The sequence below is a fragment of the Haemaphysalis longicornis genome, unplaced genomic scaffold (assembly GCF_048455015.1).
Source record: "Haemaphysalis longicornis isolate Haplotype H1 unplaced genomic scaffold, Haemaphysalis longicornis Haplotype H1 scaffold_7, whole genome shotgun sequence".
Lineage (NCBI taxonomy): Eukaryota > Metazoa > Arthropoda > Arachnida > Ixodida > Ixodidae > Haemaphysalis > Haemaphysalis longicornis.
The window spans coordinates 96,658,853-96,671,028 of NW_027526422.1; the positions used below are offsets into that span (position 1 = coordinate 96,658,853).

The 12,176-nt window shown below is 45.3% G+C and overlaps 1 protein-coding gene across 1 annotated transcript in view; it reads right to left on the reverse strand.

The window, feature by feature from the left end:
* Nucleotides 1–12,176, reverse strand: part of LOC144146138 (uncharacterized) — a gene marked incomplete in the record, with an annotated part of 88,655 nt that overhangs the window by 65,872 nt on the left and 10,607 nt on the right. Inside the window, 1 exon segment of the mRNA XM_077678094.1 lies at nucleotides 2,688–2,779. Coding sequence (XP_077534220.1) covers nucleotides 2,688–2,779 — 92 coding nt within the window.

Consider the following 12,176-nt stretch of genomic DNA (forward strand, 5'->3'; position numbering starts at 1 on the left):
GGTCATTGCCGCGAAGTTGCGTCGTATGCGTTTTTGCGTTCATCGACTCAATGGGAGCTTCAAATTTGCAGTCTACCGGCCACCTGAACTTAGACTTCTCGCAGTTGGCGCGATGACGTTCTGCTGCCGTGTGAGGCTGTCGAAGATTTGCTACCCACCCGCCAGTACCCGCCTGCTTGCTTACGTCTGTTCAGCAAGTAGTCTGGCCCGCTTGCGGACCATTGCCCATCAAGCAGCGTCAAACGGGGGTTAAGAGTAACGAAAGGTCAAGACAAGGCGGCGAAGCGGTATAAAGTGGACCGTGTGCACCCGAGCGTTATATAATCAGGGTATTTAATGCATTGTTTTTATGGGAAGTTCTGGTACCATGGTGATCCATTCTAAGAAGCGGGTCGTTGCAAGACTGAGGACGTATCAGCGGGGTTCCACTGTACTGCCTAAAAAAGCTGTGTATATGGGTTTGGAGGGCCTGTAGACAAAAACGTGAAGATGCTCATAATGGCAGATAAAGATGATTACGGTTGAGACGTGAGAGCACCTGAAGGCTCAGAGCACGATGCACAACAGAATCATCAGGACCTCCCTCGAGAATGAGATGGCCTGAAGTCCTACCCTTTACAATATGAATTTTAAGAAATTGATATCTGCAAGGTAAGTTAAAACACATTTGTAAGTGAGGATTGGTTCATCTCCTAAGAAAAGTGAAGGGTGGAGTGGAATGCTGTAAGTGCGGATTTTAGGGAAGTGTCGTTTTCTTGCGGCATCGCAGGATGTGCACTCAATTAACACGTGGAGCACGGAGAGCCCCCACTTATCACAAACTGGTAGGAGTGTGCTATTCAAAAGATATGCGTATGCGGCGTGAATGTGGCCTATTCGCAATCTGGAAATGGATACCTTCTATGAACTTATCTTGTTTCTCAGTGATGTACCCACCTATGTATGGTTTTATTGTGTGTAGTTTGTTATGTGATTCTCTGTTCCATTCCTGCTGCCATCGTTCCCGGAGTATATGTTGTATAGCAGGTTTCATGTCTAAATATGGCCCCAGAGGTTCATCTACACCAGTGCAAACAGCGGCCGCTGCGGCATACTTGTCGGCCAATTCGTTTCCACAAATGCTGCTGTGTCCCGGCACCCAGCACACTATTATCGTCATATTTGAAGCATTAGCCAACATGATTTTCCTAATGAGTTAGTTTAAACTTGGTTTTCCTAAGTGTAATGCCATCACGACACTAAGAGAATCTGTAAAGATAATAGATTGTTGTATGTTCGTTTCCATGATGTGTTCTACCATAATTAACATTCCGTGAGCTTCTGCTGTAAAAATACTGCAACGTATGCAGGCTGCTCTCTTTCCTGATCTGAACGCGAGGCCAATTACTGTGAAATTGGTTCATTTGATTATGATTACTAAAGAAGCTATGACCTGAGGTGTGCGAGTAAACGTTGTTACAAGAGACACTCAAGCGAGCCGGGAAACATGTCTCTTGTAAGCAAAACCTCATGTATGCGAAGTTGCTAACATGGTGAACATAGGAAAGCCAACCACACCGTTTTCATTCAAATGCCTCTTATAACCAAGGGTCTCTTGTAACAGTCTCTCTTGTTACGAGGTTTTTACTGCAAATCAAATACGGATAGTTATAGTGAAAGTGATTGCGAATGGAATTGAATGTTTCCAAATACACATATCTTTGCTCTAGTGTGTATAGAGCCTCTACAACACAGCTGCGAAGAAAAGAAAAGAGAACTTAGGCTGTAGGAAGCTAACACAGCCGAGTGTTTATCTACTGTTGCTCGATAAAAGAGGGTAGAATAGATTAAAACTAAAAGAGCGGGCCAAGATCACTCCTCAGTAGAACCAATACTCGAAATACATTGCCACAAAGAAATACAGATTTTTAAATCCGCAACATGCTGTGAATACAGAAATGGTATACTTGAACGGTCCCTCCTGTCACCACCGCTTGCTAGACGTACTGGTAACTGCAGCCACTTATAGCAGCTTTACCGTGGGCATAGCTAACAAACACTGAATAGTGATTTCTCAATCATACCACTGCACTGGCAGGCAACTCCTATTGAGCTTATAACTTTTATACAAGCAGTATTCCACTTCCACTACCATGCACCTTTTTCACTCAAGGTTTGCACATGCTGGACTTCTTTGTGCGACTTGGGTGTCGTGCAAAAAAGCCAATCCAAAAGGCGTGCCATACAGCGAAGCTTGTAAGGCCACACGTCATGGGGCAAAGCCAACTTTTACTACCTATTATTTGTAAATTTTGAGCATTTGAAAACTTTGAATGATCCGAACAGTAAAACCACGTGGAAAATAAATCTACTAGCAAACACTATTCGCAAACTATTCAAAATTTCGAACTTTCTCACACCTCTAGCTACGTCTGACAAGTCAGACTAAACTCCAATGCACCAGTTGCTTCTGCTATCCCAAGCCTGTTTGCTTGCTGTTCAGCTTGAGACTAGAGCTCTTCTCTGCCAAGCGGCTTAGAGAGTAATTTAAATGAGCCACGGCTTTAATTTGCGAAAATTAATTTAATTAACTTAATTCGTGAAAAAGAAAGCACGTCTGAAAAATTTACTCGTTGAACTGAAAAAAATTGCGCAGTTTCGAGTGCAACATTGCAGTATGGTTGATGGCAGAAGCGGACCGTACTCACTGCATCCACGACGTCCTCAATGGCCGATCGTACAAGGTCAGATGCATCGCGGCTGTTCGACAGGCACAGCAATGTCACAGCCTCACACACACCTGCATGGCAGCGGAATCTTTATCATGACACATCTGTGAAAAAAAGGGCACGCCAGCAATGCTGCAAATACACTTGAAAAATTTCTGTAGGCTCCAAAACACTTTCTCTGCGAATTATTTCCGTTCAAGTGAAGTAACAAGGCGCTATGCACAAGTCAGGTGTAGCTCATGCACTGCAGAATGCTTTACTACCACGTGCATGTTACTACAGATGGCAACACCACAGAAGTGAAGTGAAGCAGGTGAACATTTAATTCAATAATAGTTGGTACCCGGCATTTCACAGAGCGACTAATCTCATCCGTGTTGCCTTGGGGGTACTTCACTGCAGTTGACCTTTCAAGTGTTTGCAGAATGACTGCGGTCGTTGCTTCACTTTAATTCTGCCCCCTTTTTCGAGCTTCCTTATTATATCCATGGCATACAAGAAACCTAAAGCACTAAAGGGCTTTAGTGCAACTGGTCAAAAAGCTACTTTGTATTAAGGAAAGAATGGTGCGGACATACTTCTTTAAGGCAACATTTCCACCAAGTTTTTTTTTTGTTCCATCACCCTACCATCTCATCACACCTTATTCGCACTTTCCAGCAACGGTGGCACCGCCTCGCGCCTTTTTTTCCGAAGTTGTTTGTAGATGACCAGCGTCCCAGGCCAAGGCAGCCGGAGCGTTCAGAAACGTGGGGATTGAGAACGAAAAACCAAAAAGCAATCGAATGTGCTGTGTACCGCAGTATAGCAATCGCTCAGTGCCGGGAAAAGCCAGCGCTCATACTTCACGAAAGCCGACTTCTTCTGGTGCAATATCCGCAAGTTTAGTTCGCTCTCTCGTTATTGGTGGTGTGTTTTTCGTGCAGGTTGAGTGTGTCGTTTATTATTAGATGGTCTGCAGCCACTGAAACTGAGGTTGAAGAAAGGCGCCGTGCCGCCACATAACATCCCTATGCGCACGCACAAGGAGAAAGTGAAGCAAAGAACCAACAGGTGAACTTCATTGTTCTTTTATTCACGTGCTGGTTTCTTTTAAAAAATGCTGCATTCCAGTTGCATTTTGTGCTTTGTTGGGTTGTTTGTGCTTCGTTCTCTTTATAGCTGTTTTGAACTTGCTGGTTTTTTTTTTTTTTTCTCACCACAGGAGTGGGCGATGCAGGTATTCGTAACAAATAAATAAACCTGTTACTGCGGCATCATCGTTTCCGATAGCGTGCTGAAAGCACAGCACGATATAACAGGCCCTGCCGTAGAGCCGTCAGCATTTGATATTTAGTTTTGGTATTTTTATTATTACCTGTAACCTGTATAAACACCGTTGGATCTTTCCTTCTAAAAACAGCCAACAAAATTATAATTTACTCACATTATTCGCACTTAACCCAACACAATTGCGCGAGTGGCAATAACAAAACGCTGTGCTCGGTTGCGTCAGAGTCCTTCAATGCTTTACTGGTCACGAAACTTCGGTGCTCGCTTCATATAGGGACCGCGCGCGCCACTACAAGCGCCACCGCCGCACGAAGGTCATCCAGCCGCCGCGTGTGCGGCGTATTGGCCAGCTCTTGCGTGCAAACGCTCGCTGCTTTTGGTGTCTGCGCGCTGATTAAGTGTTTTTTTTTCGTAGTAGTTAGCTATGAATAGTCCAGTTATTGTGTTTATCACCTGCCTTCATTGGGGTTTTATTTTTCGAAGTAAGTTATTGTAGACTTCGGCCGCGAACGGCAACGGCTTCTGTGTGCTCTGGCACAAGCGCTGCGCCGTCGTGTTTGCGGATTTTTAAATCTATATGGCTTCTTTTCTTAAAGCAAAGTTGTAAATACCACACATACGGTAGCTGTGTAGTCACGGACTGCTGCGGGCCTATCGATAATACAATAAAAAAACTGAAAGAAACCAAGTACGCGTCCTTCAGACTACGCTTAATGAATCCATTGATTGCTCCGGAATGTACAGGACGGTAGAAGAGATAGCCCAATAGTATTGTCATTTTGATTAGTGGGTATATACTTGAGAACATCTAAAAACGCTGCAGAAACGCGAAAGATCAAAATATGAAGAGATATATGTTACACCATGTGTCTTTCTGCTTCCACGCTTTGCAATCCTTGCAAAAACAGGAAGCGAAAAAAGAACAATGAAACTGATTTTATCACAAGCAACAAAAAATTTCAATGTTACGAAGGGAGACAAAAGAGCGTGATCCAGCGTGCAAAAATTTATTTTTTCGCGCTGCGATGTGCAGCACACGCAGGAAACAAAATATTGCCACGTAGCCAAGAACGACGCAAAGCTTTTCTGAACGCAGCAAGCTAACGATCTCCTGCACTAAAAAAGACTAGAATGAAACACAAACGTCGAAGAAGCAGTCCGCAGTGTGACGTGAACAGATGAACGTTGATAAAGTGAGTTGCGCGGAGTTTGCTATGCATGCATTACTCTTGGAACGTTATTAATTTTAGATCCATGAAAATAGGATCGAGAGCATTGTCGAAGAAACAAAAAATCAAGTTAGCAACAAGGTGGCACCCTTTCTATATCAAACAATATTGCCTGATGGGACGTACGACAAAAAGAGCAAACGGGCGCTCCGGTTGAAACGCCAGATAAGGAACCGGAATCGGCCACGTGCGGTTACAAAACAAACAAAACGAACCCTAAGGGATAATTCGCGGAAATATGAAAAGTAAAAGCACAAGGATGTCACAAAGCTTTTTTACACGTGAGCCTGAGTGCAAGGTAATACAGGTTTGCAAACAGGTAATGAAGCACCGCTACAACCTGACTGATATGACAAAAATCCGGCTTTAAGTTAGCCTTGTACAATTCTAGGCCCACGATGCTCTCAAAAGGGTACATTGCTTTTTCCATTCCCACACACAGTGCATTTCCACACACTGTCGCACACTTATAATCGAAGCTGAAATCTCCCTTTGCTTGCCTTGGAATGGCACCCCTCCATTTCTCACACAGCTGCCCGTCGCTCGGTCAACAGAACAAGGAAACATTTTCTGTGGTATCGTTGTACAAGGAACGACATCCCGGGACGCAACACATGTTCGGCATCGTCGTTGCACTACTTAAGTCGCATCACAAGAGCGCGATATGCACGTTACATTTTTTTCCTGCACAAAACAAACACAACTCGCCGCTGCTCCGCCATTCGAGCCAGCGCAACGCCGCCCGAGGAGTGACCTCAGTGAGAGGGTGGCGCCACCGCGCGGCGGCCAAATGCACCATATGAAGCTCTCCCATTGAGTTACGGAGCAGTTTCGTGACCAGTAAAGCATTGAAGGACTCTGGTTGCGTCTACCGAGCTCTGGTTGGCGCCTAATAAATATTCGTAAAGTGTGCTTGAACAATCTTACGAGCATGAATGGAAGTGTAGCACCTTTTATAGAACCTGCAGTGCCAACAAACGTTCACGCAGTGCGGTTGGCTGGTCACGCCATTCGGTTGCAGGCACAATCCATCGATGTTCAGCATGTCATCGGTGGCCTCCCTGATGCCGCAAAACACTGTGTGACTAGCGTTATAAGCTCCTTCGCCTTCCACAAAGCACCTTCGTGTCTCATCGGCAAGGGAAAAGATGGTCTGAAGAGACACTAATTGGCCCGGATCAGCTTTTCCCTCCAGACGCGCGCGCTTACGCGACGTCCCGATCATCGTCCCGTCCTCCATTTTGGATACCCCGTCGAGCCACCTATATTCGCTGGAAAGTGCGAATACTACCTTCTTACACGGTGTAGACCGCTTATAACGTACGTCGTGGGAGCCGGGAAAATCTGCACTATAAGAGGTACCGCACTATAAACAAAACATACACCAATCTAGCCACATCGCAGTGCAGCTCTCAAGTAATTCTTTGTTTATCATCACTCAAATGCGAGGCACTTATAAACAGAACAATTTTTACTTTCTCTTTTTTTTTTTCCACATCAGCTACTGCTGCAGGGTCTTACAAGCCGCAAGCGCAGTCTTACAAAAGCTGCACGTGGCTTTAGCTTCCTTTATGTTCGTGTTTTCAGAGAGCACAGCTGCGTTGCTTGGCATCTATGAATGGATGCACGGGACAACGTGTCAACAATGCAAGCAGGGTTTTTTTTTTGCATTTGCGATACCAAAGGCAATTGCTTATAGGGACGGGCAGCTGGACGGGTGGCGCCACCACTCGGCGCTCCCCTCGTCAGTGGAATGAGCCGGTGCATTGGAATACACAGCCTCCCGTGGTTTTTTGTCGTGTTTGCTTCGGTGCTTTGAATGTTTTGGTGGTGTTGTGAGCGTATATGTGCGGTGAAACAAAGTCTAGAAAGATGTGTTGGGTTCTTAGATGCAGTAATGACTACGTAAACTTGTCGGACGCTTCTAAAGTTGGGTATCGGCTGCAATGGCATGAGCGCTTTTTGCAGCGATCTGCGCTTGGCTACACCAGTTGTGTGTATGAATAAAACTACTATTAGTAGTATTATTTTCTTCTTAAATTCACTAACGGCTACGCAAACTTATTGGATGCTTGTAAGGTTGGGAATCGGCTACATTGACACGAGCGCTTTTTGCAGCGCTCTGCGCCTGGCTCCGCGCGATCTGAGTAGGAATAAAAGTATTAGCAATATTATTATTCATTTCTACCACTTTAAATTATCTTCACTGGTTTCAATGACTACGGTTTCCACGCTAGCGTAAGCGCTGGGATACCTCGATACGTGTGCTTTAAATAGAAAGTGACCTGCATACGAGATGGATTACCGTGTAGACGTAGAAATGTTGCAGTAGTTTACACTTTCTGTAACCGTTAGCTTTGTGCCTTCGGTTTTGGTGAGCGACACTGTGACAGCATGGGAGCCTGAAAGCCGAAGTGGAAATCCCACATTTGTGGTGGTCATTTTATCAAGAGCCAAAGTTATTCACCAACTCAACAGCCCAAGCTAAGCTACAAACCATCCACCATCCCTCCTCCCCTTCCCGTTTTACCACCTGCGTAGAATAAAGGCTGGCACCGATAGTTAAAAAATGTTGCAGCGTTAACGTCAGCCGGTGTTTTTTAATGCTTAAGTATTCTTTACAGAGTACCTAAAAAAATCGTGTAATGCCTGGTGAAGACACCAAAACGCGCGATTAGTTGCCTCAAATATGGGTGCATCAGCCCGAATCCTCCAGCACAGACATATTTCCGACACGCTGGACAAAGTTTAGATTTGGAGAGGGGGGCATGGAAGTTCAAAATTAAGCAGCAAAATCATCTAGCCCTCCGTCTAATGATTATGATGGTTGAACTCAAAGCTTTCTTCTTGCGGAATCGAATGGAAAATGGTCAAAGTCAAAGACCCTGCGATCAAAAGACCAAACTGCGTACTGATCAAATTCGACGCTCAACTAGTCAAAGTTTAAATCCAGAAGGCAACCAAGGAAACCCATACGATAGAGCTTTCCTCATCGTCGTTAGACGAAGGTGGGCATGATTTTTCAAGCGTAGGTGGCAGCTTGTAAACCGGCCGCAGCATTCAGTTGTGAAGCCGAGTACAGGTTTCCGGCACCCTCCTGTCTTGCGTCCTTCAGCCACGCAGGAATTGGTTTCTGAAAAACCATTTACCAACTAGCCACCAAACATTGCAATTCTTGTAAAGCAATGCTTCTCCACGACAAGCGTTAATGTTCTACTATCATGTGGTATTTATTCTATCAACGATTCCCGATGACTGTAGTAAGAGCATTTCTGTGAAATTAAACACGTTTCAGCCGTAGGTAATAAAGTTACGGAAGCGTCGTCCATCACAATTTCTGTTTTGAGGTAAATCTTAGAAGACACCCCCAACTTTGTCTTTCGTCGACGCCGTTTCGTCATCAACTGCCCAAGGCCAGCGCCGCAGCATTCCTAGATCGGTTGCACTCACAGGCTTTGTGGGAGCATTTAGCTGCAGTATACTCCTCGATACGCGAAACTGCATGCAGGCATCAAAAAAATTGCATGAAGCAACGAACTTTCACTTCCAGCTTGACTTCCAGCTTGGCGCATTGAGCGTCGTCTGCTATTTGTAAATACTGAGTATGGGCGTAAATCACACGCATGGCATGCCTTGTAAACGTCACATCCACGCTCAAGATTTACCGATCTGAAAAATGCACGTGGGGTTACGTACGCTTTGCAAGCCGCACTGCAAAAACACAACAAAAAGCCATGCACAGTTACGCTGCGCTGACCGCCACCGGCATTCCACTGACGAGCGGTTCGCCACGGGCAGCGCTGTTCGCTGAAGCGACGGTGGTGCCATACAACGGCCGCCCGGTCCCTATTGCCACTGCATACAGCTAGTGGGAACCCCTGGTGTCGCGGCTCGTTACCTCCAAATGTTCAAGAAGGGAAAGGGCAGTTGTTTGTCTGCACAACATTCTAATAGAAACCACTTACCGCGCGGAGGGTAGCGGAGGGGGGAGGGGGGGTTTCACTATCTTACGAGGTTCATCAAGCAAAGGCAGTTGTGGTTACCACGCGAACTAAAGAGTGCCTATTTTTTTAGAGGAGAGCAGGGAGCACACGCTGGGTCAGATGTCTGATTCCGTCTTTTTTTTTTTTTTTCTCAAAACCGTAAAACGATACCCCAGCTGCGCCAGTCTATCAGTGGGCTCGCCCAAAAAACCGTACTATGAACAATATTGTGCTCTGGCCAGCTGCGTATGCTTATGCATTGAGTTCTATGGGTGGCAAACCGGTGATCACAAAAACCCACGTTATACTTGGTCCCGCACTATAAGCGGTTACGTTACAAATGGTCTACACTGTACTAGTATTTCTTGTACTGTTTTTTATGAAACACAAGTAGGTGAAATCATACGTATTTCCATACTGCACTAAACTGAAACACAAGTAGGTGAAATCATACGTATTTCCATACTGCACTAAACTGATCTTTATTACATATACAGTAAAATTTAGATGATACGAATCTCGCGGGACTGCGAAAAATATTCGTATCATCCGAAACTCGTATGAACCAATACAGACCAAAAAATGTAGCGCTGAAAAAAGTTTTTGTGTATTTCTTTTTTTACTTTCGCCTGATAAATTCGTGATTTTCTTCTGCATTTTTTTACCCCCACGTCGCAAAGTAGTCCTTTCTGGAGCGCGTAACGCTTCGCGCTCGTCACCTCACTCGCAGTGCCCAAGCTCGCTACATGCTGTAAGTCAAGCGTGAACCGCATGGTGCGTTTTTGCGCGCGATTCGCACACCTCGGCTTTGCGCGCACTGTATTTTCACGCCTGTATCGACGATTTCGCGCCCGCGGTAGCTCCTACCTCAACCAGAAAATGACGCACGATGCGCGCGGTAGGATGGAGGAGCCTGACGACTTGCGAAGCGCTCCAGACAACCGGCTTAGCTCCGCCGGAAATGGTTAGGCCGTTAGGCTTAGCACACCAGCAGATATTTCATGGGCGCTTTCACTAGTGCCGTGGATTGTTTTATAGTACCGTTTTCGCATGCATAATCAGCTCCTTTACCGCACAAGCAACTTAGCGTCTGCCTTGAGCGGCATTTTAAAGAGCGGTTGGGGCGGTCGCTCGAGCGGCCTCGCCACTTTGCGGCCGCAGACGGCCACGCCGCGATAAGCGTGCGGGGTTTCGCGGCGGTGTCAGCAAGCAGAAAACAACGGCCCGGCCGTTTCTAGAGAAAGAGCGACAAAGAGGGGAGAGAGAGCCGTCACTTGCTTGTTCGGCAGTCGGGCCCCTCGCCGGCTCGTTCGTATCATCCGCCGGGCCGCGCAGGTCCGTTCGGAACAGCCGAAATTTTTCCCATTGCTAACAATGCAATTTCGCCGGGACTTTTCAGAAATTCGTATCACCCAGAATCGTATCATCGAGATTACACTGTAGCTATGTTTTTGTGCTTCACAAGCAACAAAACAAAGATGTTATACTGAAAAATGTACTGTTTGACACTCGAAGCCAAAAATTTTTTATTCACACACCTATACAAATGGGATTAAAAGAATTTCTGCTTTAATATGACTTTTAAAAATACCAGCACAGATGTTCTTTTTGTGTGTCATAAAACAACCACCATGAGGACAAAATAGTGGGGTGTTTCATCCAAAAGATTGCCCCACGAGAATAACTATCAGGCCAACAACTGAAAACAATAACCAGCCAAGAAGGAAAGCAGAGGAAAGGGCATGTACTCTCTAGCCACTTTCTCAGACTGCCTCAGGACTAGTTCGTGTGACTGGCAGTTATTGATAAAAGCTACCTCCTACAAACTCTGTTGGTGCCTCTGGTACTATCTGGTCATGCTGCTTGAATGATAGCATAAACAGAACACGATGATTACTTTGCTTACGGTGCCTCACCAATGATGTCACTGTTGACACTGAGCCGGGAGAAATTTAAAAGTTTGCCGAAATTAATAACCTCTTAAAATTAATAATTAACAACCTCTTCATAACCGATAATTAATGTCCCTAAGATTGGAATGTAGCTGAGCTAGTTATCAAATGCTAGCACTTACAAATGAAAGGAGGGTGCATTTTGTCTCCATGGTATTTATTAGTCTTGTCAACAGGATAACAAAAAAAAAAAAAAAGACTGAAGCTTACAATACAGTCAAACCCGAATACAACGAACTCTGATAGAGCGAATTATGTTTTGTAGCGAACACTCAAAGTTCTTCCGCCATTATGCACGTAAAATGTAGTTTTTGCAGCGAACTAAACATTCGATATATCAAACTCTGTCTATGGCACTTTAGGAAGGAGAGGAGAGGAACCTATCGCGCTTTAGGAAGGAGAGGAAAAAAAAAATACGGCCAGACCTGCAGTGCTGCTCTCATGATTCCAGCACTAACGCCGTACCATAAGTTGCCCACGTTTCAGAGCACTTGCATTGCAGCACTTGCACTGCAGCACTTGCATTGCAGCACTTGCATTGCAGCATTTGCATTGCAGCACAAGATGATGACGAATCAGTGGCAAGCCCTGCCGAAATGCAGGGGAGTGGACCAGAGTTCGTCGATATGATGTTGCATGTCGAGAAAGCGATTCTCATTGATGGTGTAAACGAAAATCACTGCCTAGTGCAAAGAGGTGAACACTTATATGCAACAAATCTATTCTGGAGAAGATTACCATTCATTGTGCGTGGCATGGTGTTTCTTTCCTTATCAACTGTTCAATCAACAGTTCACACTGTTTATAACGAATTCGATACTGATGTTTGTTATAAGTGAAATCGGTTATATAGAACTACTTTGTATGCCACACAAATCCCGTTTTGTTATAACCGGGTTTGACTGTACTTCCTAATGCGAAATTTCTGTGCACTGTGAAATGCAGTCTTCTTGGCCAATGCGCACAGCTGCTGCGTCTCAGGAAGTGATCGCGTGATCAGCAAACGCACGGCAGCGCGCACTACTCTGCCAT